The sequence below is a fragment of the Gouania willdenowi genome, chromosome 9, assembly GCF_900634775.1.
Source record: "Gouania willdenowi chromosome 9, fGouWil2.1, whole genome shotgun sequence".
Taxonomy (NCBI): Eukaryota; Metazoa; Chordata; class Actinopteri; order Blenniiformes; family Gobiesocidae; genus Gouania; species Gouania willdenowi.
In genome coordinates, this window is record NC_041052.1 from 36086941 (window position 1) to 36107097 (window position 20157).

General features: G+C 38.0%; 2 protein-coding genes across 3 annotated transcripts in view; both read right to left on the reverse strand.

Moving 5' to 3' along the window:
- Nucleotides 1–929: 929 nt before the first annotated feature.
- tmem119a (transmembrane protein 119a) lies at nucleotides 930–12131 on the reverse strand. The gene is made up of 2 exons (XM_028458366.1): nucleotides 11653–12131; nucleotides 930–1823 (listed from the first exon to the last, which is right to left on the reverse strand). Exon 2 carries the CDS (start codon nucleotides 1805–1807, stop codon nucleotides 1097–1099), a length of 711 nt encoding a protein of 236 aa, XP_028314167.1. The 5' UTR covers nucleotides 1808–1823; nucleotides 11653–12131; the 3' UTR covers nucleotides 930–1096.
- Nucleotides 12132–19286: 7155 nt separating this feature from the next.
- coro1ca (coronin, actin binding protein, 1Ca) overlaps nucleotides 19287–20157 on the reverse strand; it is a 61998-nt gene continuing 61127 nt past the window's right edge. The window contains exon 11 of one of the 2 annotated variants that reach the window (XM_028458357.1): nucleotides 19287–19750. In XM_028458357.1, the coding sequence (XP_028314158.1) occupies nucleotides 19631–19750 (120 nt within the window). In that variant the 3' untranslated portion in view covers nucleotides 19287–19630. The remainder of the gene's footprint in view (nucleotides 19751–20157) is intronic. The other variant, XM_028458358.1, reaches the window with a different exon arrangement.

Here is a 20157-nt window from a genome sequence, read left to right on the forward strand (position 1 = left end):
CTTAAGCAGTTTTTTCTGGTATCTGTACTTTTGAATTTTAATTTTTTTGGTGACTTTTACTTTTACTCCTTCATATTTTTAAACAATTATCTGTAATTTCTGCTCCTTACATTTGAAAAATGAGCTCATTACTTTCAAGACCTTGTGAAAGGCTTTTCCAGCAGCAACGACCCATTTTCAGACCAAAAAGGACACGTCTCCATTCCAGAAACTCTGATTCTCTTGAGGCTAAATGAAACATTTAGTTTAAAACCTTGTTTTCATGTTTTACAAAATGTTAAACTCAAAGCTGCTCTGGGTTTAATTGAGCATTTGAAATTATTTTATTTATTTTTGACAGACTTTATCTACAAATTGTATTTATTATGAGAGCTAAATTCTCCAAGTGTTCTAAGGTAACAGATTTAACTTGTTCCCATTTACCAGTATTCTACAAGTACTTAAAAAATAAAAGTTCTTATTATTAAAGGGACATCTGTTTTACTTTTTACTTTTTTACTTAAGTACATTTAGTAGCATGTACTTTTGGTAACAGTTTACTTGTTTTATACATAAGGCTGACATTACGCTGTCATCAGCATAAATAAGGTGTCATGAAGGCTGTCATTAAGTGTCGTTAGCTAAATTATTACACCTTTGGAGCTATATTGGCATTTTTTGAGTTAGGGTTCAGGTTGTGGTAACAAACGACATTTAATGACAGCCTTCATGACACCTTATTCATGCTAACGACGGGTGTCATGTCATAATAATGACAGCGTAATGTCAGCTTTTATGTATAAACCTTGAAATAAAGTGTTAACGTACTTTTTTACTTTTATTCAAGTAAAGGAGCAACTTCGATACTATTCCTTTTACTAGAGTCTTTTTTATTCAAGTATCAACACTTTTACTTGAGCACTGAAGACTAGTACTTTTTCCACCTCTGGGTAAAACATTGTCTGCTGCAGCTGATGCTGATGTGAAGATTTTAGAAATGAGCACTTCCTGCTTTTTCTCTTACGTGATTGGTTGACAGTGGCGGGCTGTAGTTTGAACACGAGCCTGCTTTCAGATGGAGGTTGTTCAGTAAGAAGCATCCAAAGCGTGATGTCATCTAATGGTGAGCTTTCTTCAGGTGGCAGGTACAGACTGGGTGGGCGGAGCTCTGCTGCACCTCCTCCTTGTACTTGACCTGCTCCCTGTGTTTAGGCTCCTCCCTCCTCCACTCCACCTCCTCTGTGTCCCTCCCCTTCCTCACCTCCTGGCGAGGAGACAACTTGACATCTCTGCCTTTTTCTCCAACCAGAGCCTTGGTGGGTGTACGGAGGAGTTTGGGGGTGGGGATGCTCTGGTGGTGGACCATTTTCACGTGGTCCACAGCGTACGGTCTCTCCTGGAAATCGCCAGAATCCTTCCTCGGCCCATTTTTTTCAGCCTTGTGCTTCCTGGCAGGCTGAGGGGGGGGCTTGTGGGCCTCCAGCTTACGCTTGTGACTCATGGCGGTGGCACAGCAGATGATGAAGACCATGACGACAAGGACAGAGGTCACCACGATGATGATGATCAGATTGTCCTGGAGGAAGTCCACCACTCGGCTCAGGACAAAGTCCTTCAAGCGGATCATGGTGGTGGTGAGGGTGTTGGTGAGGCTGGGGGCTCCAGTAGAGGCAGTGATGGGAACAGGAGCTTTGGTGGAGAAGGACGTTGGGAAAATGAGCTCCAGCTCAGCTTCATCACCGCTACCGTCCATGGAGACGTTGTAGAACAAAGGAGTGGATCTGCTCACAGTGACCAGGGCCAGGAGAACCAGCAGGAGGGACTTCATCTTCTTCTTCTTAGTTCTGCAAAACAAAAACAAAACAACGTCTTTATTAAATTCTGGATGGCATTGGCATGAGGAAGCAGAGGGATGGAGGAAGGTAGAGGTTCTCAACTTTTGGGTCAGGACCCAAAAGTGAGTCATGTTCGAAAGGGCGCACTCCATTCCGTACTATACACTACAACCTCAATAAGTATGTACTGTCTACTATAGTGTTTCTCAATTTTATTTTTTTTTTACCTCAAGTACCCCCTTTGTCAGAAAACAACATTTTGCTCAGAATACTGTGGAAAAACTACAGATCATAATGATAGAATGGATGAGTGATGACACACATTTTAAAGAAACTAATTTTGTAAATAAGTGGAATGAAAGAATATTAAAAGTCCAGTATTATGCTATTTTTCACCCATCTCTATTTGTTCTAAGAACCCCAACAACATAGTATTTGAGGTTTATTTTCCCAAACTCGACTGTTTTCCAGAGTTTTAGCCTCTGAAAAGTCTCTTTTTGAGCAGTTCTAATAACGGGTTGTTTTGGGGCCCACTTATGCATATGCATGATCACCAAAGCGATTTTCTTTTTTGCTATCCACATACAAAAAACTGCACATTACAGTACAACACATGACTATTTAAGCAGTAATTGCGAGTCCATCTTTGCGCTTCAGGCTGTGTGTTTACCACAGTAGCAGCAGCAGCGGAGTCAGATGTATGCAGATGACACCGTTGTATTTGTCCAAGGACATTGTTGCAGATAAACTTACAAAAGCAATGACTCTTGTCACATCCTGGCTGCAGGAGAACTGCCTGCTGCTAAATACTTCGAAAACTGTAGGTATGTTTTTCAGTAAAACCAATAGAGCCTCATCTAATCCTGACATACTAGTTGCTGGAGAAAAATTACAAATTGTAAATCAATACAAATACCTTGGGTTAGTAATAGATTCTCACCTCTCCTTTAAAGCCCATATTGACAAATTATGTAAAAATATCAAATTTAATCTAGCAAATTTCCGCTCAATCCGAAATGAAATGTCAACCGAAGCTGCAATAATTTTTCTACATTCCATGATTTTCATCCACTTTAACTACTGACTAACAAGTTGGTCTCAGGCTAGTCAGAGTGCAAAAAGACCTTTGGAAACATTATACAAACAAGCCATTAAAGTCTTGGATAGAAAACCAAGGCACTATCATCACTGTGTAATCCTAAAAAAGTACCCCCTTTTAAATTGGGATAGTCTCCATAGATTTGCAGATCTGAGTCTCTTATACAAAGTAACACATGGTTTGGCCCCAGCTCCTCTGGCAGAGTTCGTCAGCCAAAGAAACAGCTCTGAGCGCATCACTCGAGGCTCTGCGTAGGAGTGTTTTCAGTTGCTCGGCCTGGTCAGTTAGGGGCACTGCTGAGTGGAACTCAATACCTGAGGAGGTTAAACAGCTAACCACTTACAAGGCCTTTACAAAAAAATTGAAAATTTGTCTTATTAACATGTACGTCTGCCAGCATTAAAAGTCGAGCATGTTGCGCTGCATTGTATTGTACTAGATAACGTAGCCTTTTGAACACGTGCTTCTTGTGTGTTTTAATATTGTAACAGGTTTTTTGTGTGTTTTAATATTGTAATAGGTACTGTTATTGTTGTTATTGACTTGTACATGTATTGTCATGCTTGTATTTTAATGCCTTTTTACATCTTGGCCAGGGGACTACAGATGAAAAATAGCCTTCAGGCTAATTCTGGCTTTTTTAACCATGTTTGTTCATGGGTTCTATGAAATTGAACTGTCCCCTTTCAAATAAACCAATACAAATACAAGTCATTCAGCTGGTTCAAAAACTCACAGGAGTGTTAAGCTGCTGAGTCGCTTTCTCCTCCTCATCTCTTTTAACTACAGGAATAGTACATTTAAGGTGATAATCATTTGTTTTGTCCAACAGCTGCTTTGCATTGTGTCACAAACACGTCAGATCAAGTCAAAGGCGATACAAGACAATATAACAGATACTAAAAATGGAACTGCTCCCTGGGTTCTACACCGTTTGCTGCCCACTCCTCCTCAGGGAGGGGTTGAATGCAGAGCACACATTTTGTGCAAAGTATAATATATATTATGTGTTAAACCGCAGTGTTTGTTTTAGCTGTGAGGTAGTTTGAGAGGGAGGAGCTCACATTCTTATAGGGTAGGAGGAGCCAGGATTGTCAGGAGGAGGAGTTTCCGCAATGTGATGTCACAACATGAGAAAAATTCAACTTGCCTGTTTAGAGTTGACTTTTTACAAAATGTGGAATAACAAGGGAGGGAGGAAACAGAACCTTTTCAACGTTGTCCCTCTGAATGAGGCTAAAGGGATGTTTATCACTGTGGCAAAACCATTGTAAAGTGATTTTTTCATAATACTGCCCCATTAAGCGCCTCCTGAATAGATTGATTTCTATCATTTTTTATCATTTCCGTTTATCTCCCACCTGGTGTGAGACCAAGAATCAGACCTTGTATTTTCAGTTCATGACGTTGTAATCATCTTTATTATTATTATCATTTTAAACTAAAAATAAACAATATAAATAAACAAAATGACTCTAAGAACACACAAAACAAAAGCAAAAATAAACAAAATCGGAGAAAAATATACAAAACCACAAATGACAATGGTGACATAAATAGACAAAATGAGAGCAAAAACACACGAAATGACACAGAAAACATAGAAACTAAGAGGAATAACAAAACAAAATGACAGTAAAATATACAAAATGTCAACAAAAACACACACAATGATTCCAATAATAGACAAAACCCTTTGTGCTTTCCTGTATTAAAGCTCAGATTGGTCATTACGCCAATTGCTGACATGAATGTTAATAACGTGTTATTAATGTAAATCACATTTTTCTGGGCCCCACTGTGGTAATAGTTGCCCCTCTCTGCCATGTAGTATACATCCGGGTATTTCTCAGTGAACGCACTAAATACTAATTTTGACATCAAACTCAGTATTACGTTTAGTACGTGAGAAAGACATTCACAACACAGCCCTGGAGCTTTTTTCAGTGAGTCACAGCCTGAGCACAAATTACAGCTGCTGAGACAATCATTTTCTATCAGATAAACACATAGTGTTGGCTTCATTCATCAATAAAGGAAAGATGCTCAAAAAAGATGTAAAAGGTTGAAAGTTTGTTTTGATCTCCACTCTAGAAACTCTCGTATTGACACTGGAGGAAAAGTTACGTGCATTGCATTGTGGGATGTGGAATAGAAACTCTGCCAAAGTGAATTCCCAACATATTTCTGGTGTTTCCAGTGAAAGTTGTGGCAAAACAAGGACAGATGTTTATTTTGGGGATTATACAAAAAAAATCAGAATCCGACCAAAATTGACTTGGCAGAATGAGGTGATGTCACTGGGAATACTGGGAACAAACTAGAACTAAAATGGTGTCAAGCCAATCACTGTCTGAGGAAGAAACACAAGAAATCATAATATGAAGGAAGTAGAAACACTTCTATTCATCCATCTTTGGGACTCCACATCCCACAATGCAATGCCAATAACATGTTTCATGATCTAAATAAAAACAGACATTTGAGTGGCAAATTCAACCTTTGACTTTTTTTTTTTTTTTTTTTTTTTTAGCAAATGTTCTTGGATTTCTTGACCTATGAGGCCTACACTGTGTCCTTATCTCAGGGTTGTCAAACTCAGTTCAGGGGCCAAATACAGAGCACATTGATCTCTTTTTATGTGGGAAAATTAGTCATTTCTACATCATTGTGCCCTAGTTTGCACTTCTATCTATACATCAAATACAAAATGTAAGAAACGGACAGTATTCGAGCAATAAGTGATAAATATCAGTCCTAACAGGGTCTTCACTTTAAATTTCCTAAATCTTGTGACCAATTTCTATATAATTAAGGGAAATATAATGGAATACATTGAGGAAAATTGAAGGATTTTGTAAGATTTTTTTTTTTTTTTTAACAGTTTAACACTAAAAATGACCTTGCCCGAAACACATAAATGTGTAAATTGTGTCCCGCAGCACAAAAAGAATGCGGGAATGCTCTTGGCGTGCAAAAATTATTCCTATTGCTTGATGTATGTGTGATTTTTTTTTTGTGTGTGTATTATTTTATTATGTATTTGTCCTTGTCTTTTTGTGCTGTCCATCTCACTGTTTGGAATTCAAAATGTTCTGAATAAAGAAAAAAGTTCTAAAAAGAAAATGAACTCATTTACAAACTGTAGATCAGTGGTTCCCAAACATTTCACAGACATTGAACTGAAGCCATGTATTCCCTACTCCTGAACACAAAAATGTAATGTCATAAACCCTACAGTAAAATTAGTCTCTGAATTTTTACCTATCCTGTTGACGAATGATACATCATAAAAAAAAGAACATCTTATTCAGAATTATCACTCCATATTATTAATTAGCGTACTGGCATTTTCAGGGAGAAACAATCTATTTTTTTAGATAAATGAAATCTACCAAACATTTGTTGCTCCTCAGCCTAAAACTGTGAAATACTGGCTACAGCTTTAAAGAGAATGGTGAGGTTCAAAACGTTCTCCACATTTGTCAAAACTAAAATCACATACTGTATGTACCAGAGGTGAAAGTATCGCCTTACAAGTTCTCACGTAACGTTACTGTACTTGATTTGCTTTTATGGATGCTTGTACTTTTCTAAATCAATAATTTCATTTGTACTTGAGTACGTTTTAAAAGAAGTAATTTGTTACATTTCTACACCAAATCATTACCGAGTAATATATTTTTATTCACGCACCCCCATGACAATTTGCCGTACCCAGAGGTGTAAAGAGTACTGATATATTCTACTCAAGTAGAAGTACTGTTACTTGACTGAAATTGTATTCATGTACAAGTAAATCATACATAAAAAAAACTCAAGTACAAATAAAAAGTAGCTCCAATAAATAGTACTCAAAGTAAAAGTTACTAGTTACTTTCACCACCAACGTTTATTTTTGGTAATAAATCTAACCACGGTTCCCTTACATACAGTAAACATCTCATGCAATCTTGCACAATTGGAACTTTATTTATTTTCCACTAAGGCATCTGTATAAAATAAAAGGTTTGTTAAAATGTACAATAAAAAAAAATCACAACAACATTGAATTCAAATTAAAAAAAATAAAAATTGATATATATATATATATATATATATATATATATATCAGGCTCTAAGTATAGCTACATTTATGAATTCTGTAACTGAGAAAATAACCAGCATTCAATGCAGTTTAGGTGCCGTGCGTTACATTTAATCTGATTGGTCGGCTATGATGTGATGCATTTGATTGTTGTCGGGTCATTTCATATTTTTGTAGTTTCACAATATCCGTCGATCATTTTAAAACTAAAAATAATAATTTACTCAGTAATGGTTGGGTGTAGAAATGTAATGAATGACTTTACTTATTTTAAAACATACTTACAGTAATTATAAGTCAAAATGACTGATTTAGAAGTATACTCAAAAAATACAAAAGTAGAAGTATACATGAAAACCACTCAATTATAGTAACGTGAGTATTAGTGCTAGCGTGATAGAACTGTAAAGTTGGCCACGCCCAGAACGAACTCATTAGGACACATCAAAGCAATCAGCAGACGCCTCTAAGGAAGACTGACAGTTGGCAGTCGAAACATGTCAAATGACATTTTCTGAAAAAAGTCGTCTGAATAAATGAAACCTGAACATGTTATTTTTTAAAAAGAAGAAAAAATGAACTTTCTGGAACCAATGCTTGGAGTTTGGTTGAAAAAGACCTTGTTTGCTGTTATTAACCTCGTACACATACTGTAAAAGCCCCTCAAAGTAACATGAGTACTTGTAATCCATTACTTTCACCTCTGCCCGTACCCCACTTTGGGAACCTAGGTTGTAGAGAGAAAAACCCTGAAAACTATCAGTCTGTGCTGAACGAGGCTCTTCCATGTTCTAACATTTGATCTCAAATGTAACATCTACCACTGCCTGTAGACAGTTTTCCAGGCACTGGATCTATTTTAGCAGGTAGGCAGCAGAGCAGCCATTACTTATTTGGGGTGGAGACAGTGAGTTTGGTGCTGCAGGACCTTCTAATTAGTAAAGTAGAGGGAGGCCTCAGGCCACCCATCCACCACACTAAAGAACAGGAGGAAGCTGGATTCCACAGAGCTCAGAGGCGTGGGAGACCTGTGGCTACTGCCTCTATATTTACACTGCTCTACGGATATATTTCTGCCTCCATGCAAACCTGCACTTACTGATGCTACATGCAGCACAGCTGAGTGAATAAACCTCCTAACCCTACATTACTCTTTCTATCCTCGCCTCAACCAAGGCCAGAATTAAGAAAGAAGTCTGCAGAAAAGTGGCTTTATTCCAGTAGAAAACCTACGAAAAATAGCTAAGATCAACTTTTTGTTAGCATTGATGCTGCTGCTCCTCATGCAGGGGTGGACAGGCCATCTGGCAGAGAGGGCATCGTCCCAGTGGGCCGTTGGACAGTCCAGTCCGCTACATGTTTCTTAAATTTTGACATGTTTTTTTTTTTTTTTTTCACGAGCGAGTGGAGGCAGACGTAGGAACGAGGGACCAAAATGGTCCAAAAGTGGCAAAAATATGGCAAGAAAAGAGTGAAAAGTGAATAAAATGGGCCAAAAAGGGTCAAGACTAGAGTGGCCAAAAATGGGCAATGGTTTATAATGCAAAGCATAGCTTAAATGGGCAACAATGTGGAACAAAAAAAGGATGAAAAGAGGCCAAAAACATTTAAGAAAGAACAAAATTTTGATAAAATTGTCAAAATAAACTTGCAAAAATTGACAAAAAATAGGAAAAAAAGGGTATTTATTGGCTAAAGGAGCTGAAGTCTGAAAAAAGAGTCAGAACTTTTTGAAAAGGGACAAAGTTGTAAAATGACCAAAGGAAATAGGTAAAAAGTTTCTCTCCTTTAAGGTTTTCTGGGGGAATATTAATTAAAATTGAGACATAAAGAGCCACATATTGAGAATCACTGACTTAATAACATCTACATGGTGTCGCTGATAATGTCGTGCACTGGTCTGGACAGAAAATGCCAGGGCTGAAATTTTGTCCCAGTCCATCCCTGTCCTCACTGGGTGGTCCTGGAGCAGATGGTGGGCTATGTTCCTGCTGTCATACATGTATATGGAAGGAGAAGCTCCACCCCCTGAAGCCCCATAATTACAGCTACAATTACATCACCTGCATCATACCACGGGAACGATTGAAGGTCCTTCACTAGGGGTGTGTATTAGTGCTGAGCGATATATATTGAAATTCAAGATATATGTGAAGTTTTCTATATAAATATGATTTTTTTTTTTTTATATTATTGAGTTTTATAAAAATACTGAGATATGAGTTTTGGACCATATCGCTCAGCCCTACTGTGCATTGTCATGAATCTGACAATATGGTACAATTCACAATTTGCATGTTACAATTCAATATATCCCAAAACTAAACAATACGCAATATTAATCATTAGAAACTTCACATTTACAAGTACAAAATGGTATGAAATACATTTCATTACATTTTTAAAACTTGTGAGAACAAGTAAATGGTAGTTAACTGTAATTCAAGTACCAATAAAAAAACAAGTGTTTTTTTTTTTTTTTAATCAAACTGTCGAATTACAATTTTGCTTTTACAACAGATTCTCATTCTGTTAAATTCTTAAATTATTTTTTAAATTATCCACATAAATCTATATAAGTGTCCAGTATGTTTTATGAAAATAAAGTGCAACCAACTTCCAGCTAAAATGCATTGAGGGGTGATGCAGTTTAACAAGGTCTGATGTGGTTCACTGACACCTAGTGACTGGGCGTTCGCGAACTATACATGTAGCTCAATTATATGGTTTTTTTCAATAAAAACACAATAAAAAAATCGATTTCGACATTTTTTGGATCGATACGATCGTCGAGCAGTGAAATATCGCTGAATCAATTTTTTTCTTACACTTTTACTCGAAACAACCACACATTTGACATGCAGCTCATTTCGGTAATGGTTTGTAATAGACGGACAACAACATGCGGCCCTCGGTCTGATTTTTTGAGGTCCCAGAAGTAGAAAAATGTTTTAAAAATATAACAGAAACACAGAAAAGGAAAACAAAACATATACTGTATAAGACAGCAATAATATACAAAATGACAACGGAATTACACAAAATTAACCCAAAAACGTTCAAAATTACACAAAAATACAAAACATGACAACAGAAAAAAGACAAAAAAATACCCCAAAACTGCACAAAATTAGTAAAAAAAAAACAAAAAAAATACAAAATACACAAAATTACTTCCGAAACACACAAGAGATTGGTTAAAACTTCTAAGTTAGAGTAGCCAAAAACAGGTAAAAAGGGTTCAAAATGTCAATATTAGATTGATTAGTTTAAAGTGGCAAATAATGGGCATGACAAATCGTGATGGTTAAAAGAGGCTACAAGTGACAATAATGGGTCAACATATGTGACATTAGGTGGGAAAAATGGTGGAAAGGGTTTATAAGTGCCAAAAATGTCTTGAAAGTGGAAAATAATGTGCAAAATTTGATGGAGAAGTGACAGAAATTAGAGTAATGTAGCAAAAATGCATTAAAAGGAGCAAAAACATGGCAAGAAAAAGTGATAAAAAGAAGATTAAAATATGGCAAGTTTGGTGTAGTAGCAGAAAAATAAGCAAAACATTTGCTCAAGTTGTTAAAAGAAAATATTCTTAGTTCCTTAAAGGCATCTGATGACCCACTCCTAATGTCTCGCAACCCCAAATGGGACCCTGACCCAAAGTTGAGAACCCCTCTACAGTGTAGAGGACAAACTCACAAGGCCCTTTAGAGCTTCTAATTTGGCCCGCAGGAGAAAATGAAAATGACAGGAAAAAACATGAATCATTGTGTAAATGACAAACTCCAGTAGTAGATTTCAAATACAAATACACAAGTTCAATAAAACTACACAATCATTGCAGGGGCTTGGAATTTTCCATCATTTATCACATGATTTCTTATCACAAGTTATGGAAGAACTTTACATTTTTTTTCTAAAATCCTGCAATTTCTTAAAAGAAAAAAAGAATTCCACATAATTCCACTAAAAAACTATTTAAAAATTGGTTACAAAATTAAGAAATGACAGGAGACGATAAAAAAGGGCACAATAATGTTAATCCTGCTTTTTTTCCCACCCAAAATCTGCTGCTCACTTGTGATCAAACTGGTCCATATTTGGACTCTGAACTAAAATCAGTTTGACACCCATGCTCTTGAAGTGAAACGTATAAAATAATTGTTTTCCCTCTACAGTTCTCTGTGAAAGGAACATTTAATGTTTGCATGCAGAGCAGCCTTATCAAATTACGGTAAATCAATCTTTATTTATAAAAAATGCTTTTTATAGTATAGTATGTTACTGTATTTACTGTTTGCCTGAACAACATCATTATAAATGTCAATTTGTGGTCTAAATATAAATATTAATGTCACTATTGTAAATTATGTCTATTAATTGTCAATTGGTTTAAATTAAGCCGTGACAATAATTATGATCTATTTTAATGAAGAAAGGAAAAAGATATGAATCTTTTCTAACTTTCTTTATGGGAAAATCCAATAAAATCAGAAATAGTGCATTTGGAAAATAAAAAAGTAAGCAATTGAAATAGTTTTAAAGTTTCCATTTCCATGTCTGTAATCTGTCAGTTTTAAACCAAAGTAAGTGTACCTTCTCTGTTAAAGGTTGGAGGTATTTCCATGTTGAAGATGTGAAAATATACTCACAGATGATGTTATTCCCTGTTGGCAGCACTGTGTGGATCTCAGAGAATAAGGATAGAGTCTGGGAGCTAAAATGGTCCTCACTAAGTCACAATGACTGTGTTTTTCTCTTTTCTTTCTGAGTTCTTAAAAAAGTCTCTTTACTGCAGAGACGCCCTCAGATTCCATCATCTCCACCCTCCTCCTCTTCCTCATCCTCATCTTCATCCTTCCTCAGCCACACTTTCATGCAGCAGAGACTTGTTTTAGGGACTTTTTCTGTTTTTACGTGAGTTTATCTTTGTTTTTTTTTTATTATTAATATAGTGATGAACTAAATTGTTTCTGTCAGTCCATCTTTATACAGAGATTGTTTCATTAATCTATTGGACTCATTTTCCAGAGGTGAAAGTAACGGCGTAGTCATGTTACACTAATTGAGTTGCTTTTATCGGGACTTGTATTTTCTTGACTACATTTCTAAATCAGTCATTTTACTTGTACTTCAGTACGTTTTAAAAGAAGTAAAGTAATACATTACATTTCTACACTGAACCGTTACTGAGTAAATTATGATTTTTTGTTTTAAAATGATTGACGGACGTTGTGAAACTATGAAAAAATGAAATGACCAGACAACAATCAAATGCATCACGTCATAGCTGACCAATCAGATTAAATGTAATGCATGGCACCAAAACAGCATTGAATGCCGGTTATTTTCTCTGTTTTAGAGTTCATAAATGTAGCTTGAAATTTTTCATTATTATTGAATTGAATTCATTGGTGTTATTCTATTTTAAAAATAATTGTACATTTTGACAAACCTTTTATTTCATACAGATGCCTTTGTATAAAATAAATAAAGTTTCAAGTTTTGTCCAGGACATGCGGCCGCAAGTCCGACGATACGACTACGAAGTTGATCATCGAACTGCGGCCTAGGGTGTCCTGGTGCCAAGTGCAAATATGGACACCCTCATGCCTGAACATGTTGTTCATTGTGGACAAACTGTGATGAGCCAATAACAAAGCAACACTCTTGTTCCGATCAGGGGGGCTGTTCCTTCCAATCACACCCCTCCAAGTCTCAAAAGTGAGCATTGAAGTTCCCCAGCAGAACGAGGAAATCCCCAGAAGAAGCACTCTCCAGTACTCCCTCTAAGGAATCCAAGAAGGGTGGATACTCTGAGCTGCTGTTTGGCCCATAGGCACAAACAACAATCAGGATCCATCCCCCCACCCGAAGGTGGGGGGGGGGGGGGGGGGGGGGGGGTAGCCGAGAGGGTAGCCTCCTTTCTCGCTGAGAAAAGGAAAAAGGCCTATCTTTTGCATGATGGTCTACTGATGCGGCGCTGGACTAGTGACGTCTTAGACAAGAAGTTAGATTGCAATGCAGTTTATCAGGTTGTTGTTCCTTCTGCGTTTCGTAAACATGTTCTGTCATTGGCTCGTAATCACCATTGGTCACGCCACAAGAGAGTCAGGAAGACTTATGACTGAGTCCTTAGACATTTTTCTGTCCAGGACTTAGATCTGATGTTGTTCAGTACTGCCGCACCTGCCATGTTTGTCAGTTTTCAGGAACTCCAAATCAGGTGATTTCTCCTGCTCCTCTTTGCCAAGTTCCAGTGATTTGAAAAAGTTTTTGACTGTGTGGGCCCATTGCCCAGGACAAAAATAACAGTTTTTAGTCACAGTGATGTGCTCAGCAACTAGGTTCACTGAAGCTATCTTCCTTAGAAAAATCACTGCTCCAGTAGTTACTATGGTTTTTGTAAAGTTTTTCACTGTGTTTGGTCTACCTTGTGAGGTCCAGACAGACCAAGAAACAAAATTTAAATCCAGGGTCTTTGCTCACGCCCTGAAGATCTTAGGAATAAAGCACGTGGCTTCTAGTCCTTACCACCCCGAGAGTCAGGCTGCATTAGAGAAATTTCACCAGACTTTGAAATTCATGCTATGGAAACTCAGAGGGATTGGGATGAAGGGGTTCCATTTGTGATGTTTGCTGCTCGAGAAGCTGTTAAGGAATCCCTAGGTTTCAGTCCTACTCAGTTGGCGTTTGGCCATGAAGTGAGGGGCCTTTGAAAATTTTGAAAGAGCAGCTTGTGTCTCCAACAAAAAAGGTGAGTAGAGTATTTGAGTATGTTGTTAAGCTTAAGGGCCGCCTGCAGCAGGCCTGCTCATTGGCAAGAGAGGCCTTGACATAGTCCCAGGTTAAAATGAAGAGGCACTTTGACCAGAAGGCCATTAACAAATCATTCCAACAAGGTGACAAGGTTTTAGTACTTCTGCCCGTGTGTGGGTCATCCCTCTTCAAAGTTCTCTGGTCCCTATACTGCGGAGAAGAAACTAGGTGAGACAAATTACATCAGACACCCAGCTGACCAAAGGAGACACAATTGAGTGTGTCATGTCAACATGATGAAGCTCTACCACCCCCGGGATAAGCGTAGTGAGTCATCTCTGAATCCTGAGATCAAAAATGTTGTCTCACCAGATATTTCCTTTTCTGGAGTTTGTAGAGATGGTGATGAGGATGGGCTGGTGATACCAAGTGCAGCATCGCACGAGATTGAGTGACTCGAAGTACTGTCTGTGGATTGCCCCACTTTGTATCCCATCTCTCTCATGACCAAAGTAAGGACAATGAGCAGTTAATTTGTGAGTATCCATGTCTCTTTGGTGATGTTCCCTCCAAGACACCTGCAAAATACTTATCAGGCAAGCTCTGTAAAAAGGGAGGTTATGAGAAACAAGGTGACATATCTTGTTGAGAGTGGATTGGCTGTGCCAATTTCAAGTTCTTGGAGCTCGCCATGTCTCTTGGACACAAAGTCTGATGGCAGTCCTAGATTTTGCACTGATTATCGCAAGGTGAATGCAATAACTGTGCCAGATGTACATCCCTTGCCTCGTATTGATGACTGTATTGATAAAATTGGTCCTGCATTGTTTGTGTCAAAGCTATATATATATATATATATATATATATTTATATATATATATATTAAAAGGGTACTGGCAAGTCCCTTTAACTCCACATGCTTCAGACCTTTCTGCTTTTGTCACTCCAGCTCTACTGTGTTGTGGCCCTGTGTTGTCTGCCCCAAAATTTTCTATGCCCTTCAAGTTGGAGGTTGACGCCAGTGTTGTGGGAGCTGGGTCTGTACTTCTACAGGAGGATGAGCTGGTGATTGACCATCCCATAAATTACTTCTCACGTAAGTTTAGCAAGCATCAGCTTGCTTATTCAACCATTGAGAAGGAGACCCTTACATAGTTGTTGGCACTTCAACACTTTGAAGTGTAATTAGCATCCAGTGTTGCCCTCATCAAGGTCTACACTGACCATAATCCGATTGTCTTCCTCTGAAGGATGTACAACCACAACCAGCACTTGATGCGTTGGTCTTTAATGGTCCAGGGGTTCAACTTAAAAATTGTTTTGTTAAATACATTGATTTGGCACAACCTATGGGTCCCTACCTCCCCCAGATTTTCAAAGTGCACAGCCACTAAATAAATGGATTGTTTGCACTATCTTGTTGTTGTGGTTCTTCAGTTGTGTTGTTTGTTTTGTTCAGTTGTGGTCTACTTTCTTGATGCCATAACACCGGTCAAAAAAGCTGTTTAGCTCTTCTGCCAGTGTGCTGCAGTTGGAGGATGTTGGATGCTCTACAACAGGGGTTCTCATCTGGTCTCACCCTGGGACCCACATTTTTCCAAGGTTATTAAATCACGACCCATTTATTTATTTATTTTAGAATTCAACCAATTTAGTTTTTCAAAAACAGCTGTTGAAAACACACATATATATAATTTTTAAAAACATAAATTCATATATTTTTCCTTGCAACATAGATTTTACAGCATGCTTGTAAAAACTAAAGGTTCTTTTAAAATAAAAGACAATTCCAATATGAGAGACAATATTTGTTAATTTTTGACCGGCTGTCCACGACCCACCCAGTACAGGTCTGCAACCCACTTTTGGGTCCCAACCCACCAGTTGAGAATCACTGGTCTAGGGCATTTGTTCTTTTGGGGTCCAGACCCTATTTGGGGTTGCAAGACACTGGGAGAGGGTCGCCAGATGCCTTCAAGAAACTAGGAATATAACAACAATTTGAGCCCATTTTTGCTTATTTTTACCCCTTTTCTGCAACTACATTCAACTTGCCATATTTTAACCTATTTTCATCACTTATTCTTGCCATATTTTTGCTCCTTTTAATGCATTTTTGCTACATCACTCCCATTTATGCCACTTCTCCATCAAATTTTAATGCCTTTTCTGCACATTTTTCCCCCACTTTCAAGAAGATTTTGGCACTTAAAAATTCTTCACATTTCATGTTTATTTTTGCCGATTTATCACAGTCATGATTTATTATGCTCATTATTTGCCAGTTTAAACTAATTGTTCCAATATTGACACTTTGAACCCTTTTTACTATGTTTTTCTGTTGGTTTTTGCCCTCTATTTTTCAACTTTTAACCATTTTCTGTGATTTTTAAAATCCCATTTCACCAACTTTTCTTCAATTTTTGCTCACTTTTAACCCATTTTATTTCTGTTTAAAACAAAGAATGAAATCTTTAAGATGACTATACTGTATATTGTGGCACAAATAAACTTCCTGGATAACAGTGGATATTATTCAGATGAATAAATAAATGTGGTTATCACAGATTCATACAATAGACCATAATTTTGCCGACTTTATAGATGGACCCCAAAAATCTCTCCCCTTTATAGATGGCCCTGTCTCCACATGACTGTTCTTCAATGTTCATGTCTGTGGTCAACCACCTTTAGGTATAGTGAGGATCTCCGGTCTCTAGAACCTTTATTTGGAGGTCACTGGCTGAAAAGGTGGAGGACCACTGGACTAAAGGGTTTGACACATGCTCTAAAGTTAAACAAAAACTCAGTGTTGCAGGGTCAGTTTTCCAGTATTTCTGTCCTGTGCTGGGCGAGCCCACAGTAGCTCTGCCTCCCACCATGTTCTCTGTAATTAAAGCTGCCAGATTACAGCCTGTGATGCAGCAGGGATAGGAGAGCAGAGCAGGAGAAAGCTCTCCTTTCATCCCACAAACACATGTAGAGAGAGAATGTATCAACCTCATGTACTTATCTCTGAATACTCTCCACAAATGCATGGCTTGTATTTACAGTGGCTCAGCTGAACATGATGATACTCTGTGTTCTTATAAGTTGAAAAAGAAAAAAATCTTCATACTAGACACCAGTTTTTAATCCTAATTCAAGCAAGTTAATTGTGTCTTCTTTTTGAATATTATGTTAAGGTTTCATTTATTCAGACTTTTTTTTAGGAAATTTACTTTGATCATCTGACATATTTCTACTGATCACTTTGATTTGTTCTTGACTTCCACTTAATAATTCCTGCAAGTTAATTTTGTCTTCTTTTTGAAAAATACAAGACAAACTGAACTTGCTGGAATTATTAAGCAGAGGTCAAAAAAACATCAAAGCGATCGTCACACGCCTCTGATGAAGACTGGCAGTTGACAGTTGAAACATGTCAGGAGATCAAAGTAAACATCCCGAAAAAAAAATTTCTGAATGAATGAACCCTTAATATCTATAGTTTTTAACAATTTCCCAATGGAAAACGTGTTCCAACTCTGACTAAAACGTGTTATTTGTGACTGTTTGATGGTTCTATTTTATACGAAGCCCCTTAGGACGTAAGAATAAAAAAATGTTTCTCGTGTGCACTAGCAACTAACCTGTGAACATTTCTCATGGTCACAACAAAGGTTTCACCAATAATCATGAAATGAACTGCTTCATCCAATCAGTTCATTCACGATCAACCATAAGATTACTAATCTGCTTTTAAAACCTTCTCCTAAATCACCAACACTAGTGTTGAATTAGTGCAGAAATGTCCATCTTTGCTTCAGGAATAAAATCAGGAGGAGCTGTAGATAAAACTGAACCAACAGTCCATTTTAAAATGACTTTATTATGTTTTATGATCAATGTTTGATACTTGAAGCAAGAATAATGAAAAAAACAATGGCGAGCAGACCTCGACATGAGGCTTCGGTCTGGGTTTTGTTTACATCTGATTTACATCCGCCCTCCAGTGTAACAGAGGTTCTGCTTTTCACATGGCGCATTATGGCAAGGTGCAGAAAAACACAAAGAGGAACATTTAAAAGCCGCCTCCCATACAGTCACCCTCTTCAGCACAAGCACAGACAAGGAAAGGTGGGGAATATTTATTTACACAATCTTTCAACTCACTTTCCAAAGCCCTACTAACAAACTAACTTCTATCTCTCCTCTGCACGTTTCACTGACATACAAAGTCTATTTTGGGGCGCTGCTAAAAACCACTAGACCTCAAAACTGGTGCTAACTGCGCTTGAAAGATCCACAGTGGCAGTCTGACGTACGAGATATGGCAGTTTCATTTGTGTCAGAGCCACATGTGTCTCTCTGTCATGCGTTTGACGTTAACTCTTCACATGTAGGTATTCATACCCGCACTGAGGACGGCTATGTTGAATAACCTGCTTAGTTTGGTGACGTTGGTTAGTTGAAGACAATAATCCACTCAACGTTATATGCAGCACTCTTTCTTTCCTTTTCTACACGAGACTACTTACAGTACACACTTCCACACACACCTTCAGGGTCACTCCTATGGCACTTCCTGGTCTCAACAGTGGTAACAAATCATAAAGGCAAACAACAGAGTGAATAATTACCCGTCCCAGCTTCCCACTGGGGGAACAAATCGGCAACTTTAACAGAATAAAGCCTCTGATGGAACAAAGTCATTAATTGGTTAGTGATTACAATGCGAATGACAGCATTAAACAGAGAAAGAAACAAAAGAATGTGAAAGTGTTAAGAGGAAAAGAAGCAAAGCTGGAATAAGAAACAGGATAAAATCAACAGTTTGTTGTATTAGATTTTGTGTTTCATCACCTCCTCAAAGGAAACGTTTACTGTGACGAAACACAAAAGGCCGACAACACGAGGCACAAAGTCAAAAACGCAAATTCTGATGAGGCCTTTGAGGTTTTTTGTGTTCGGCTTCTGCAGCAAGCCTTTGACGTGGATGGAAATTGTCCAAATGATGATGGATCCTCACTAATATTTGTCTTATTTGTATCTCAATGACAAAATAACATCATGGATGGTGACTAAACAACAGAACCCTACTAGAAAGACCACATTTTACATTGCTGAACAGGGAATAAGAATGTTTTGGTTTTTCCTCAATGTCTTGAACTAATGAGATTTGTGGAATGTCTTTTTACCAATAAGTGCAGAGTACATGTTAATAAAGCATGTTAGAGAGGAATGCACGGTACATGTCTACAGTTGGAATGAAAGGAAGCAACAGAAATAAAAACAGAGCAGAAATCGATCAATGTGTGGAATGGAAAACCAAAAGTTATTTTCTTAAACTACAGAATTGGACATTTCTTCCTGTCCTAAAGAAACTTTAATCTTTACTAAAAGACACTGAGCTTCCTATTTAGTATTTTAACTTTTTTGAAGAAATACTGTTAATGAGGTGCAAACAAGTTTCCAGATTTGGCAACGTGTTTTTTTGGTAAGCTCACAAGAAACACTGACAGACAAAGGACAGTCAAAGGGGGAATTGGCGAGTCTGGAGTTTTCTTGGTCAGTCTAAAACAAACACAAACAAAAACACCAATTTTCAACAAGTAGACAAAATAGAAAAAAGACACTGCCATAGAATAAAAGGAAGTTCTTTGTCGGCGCAAAGCGAGAGTGCTTGCTGCTAGATTAGCCACGTGTCTCAATTCCACCTGTTACACTGAGGGTCGGGGACTAGCTAAGAAGTTCATCTGGAATGTTGCTAAGGGACCGGTGCAAGGCAGGACTCAGGCCAAGCACTGTCAATGATAGGCAGTGGCTGTTCCCGCCCACGCCCCAGCCAATGGGACTTCCTGAATTGTTGCGATTCAGGGCAAAGGGTCCTTAAATGGAAATCTTGGACATCTGATCTTCAAGTTTGATGATTCGCTTTTCCTGACTGCTGATCAAGTCCTTGAGGGATTTGATTTCTTTTAAGATCTCCTCCAGCTTGGCTTCAGATTTCTGTGAGGAACAAACAACTGGTTAGAAAACGACAAAACAGCATTTAGAAAAAACACTGCAACATGCCTGCATGAAGCGCCCTGTGTTAAAAAGTGCCGCTTAAAGAGTCTCAGACTGCATCTGAGGAGCTGCTGCTCTAAGGGTTAACATCTCTAAAGCCCAGTGGGCTGTGATTACAGAGCAGAGCTGCACAGAAACATGGGCTGGGTCACAGGAGCAAGCTGGGTTGGTGGTGAGCCACGGCACGACGCCCAGCAGCACAAGATACAGTATGATCGGACATTAACGAACTATGTTATGAAGATAGTTAGAGATACTGTTCATTCCTACTGTATCAGTTGATAAACAATAGGCTGCGTTCGAAATGTCATACTAACGTACTACTCATACTAAGTCTGACGTCAAAA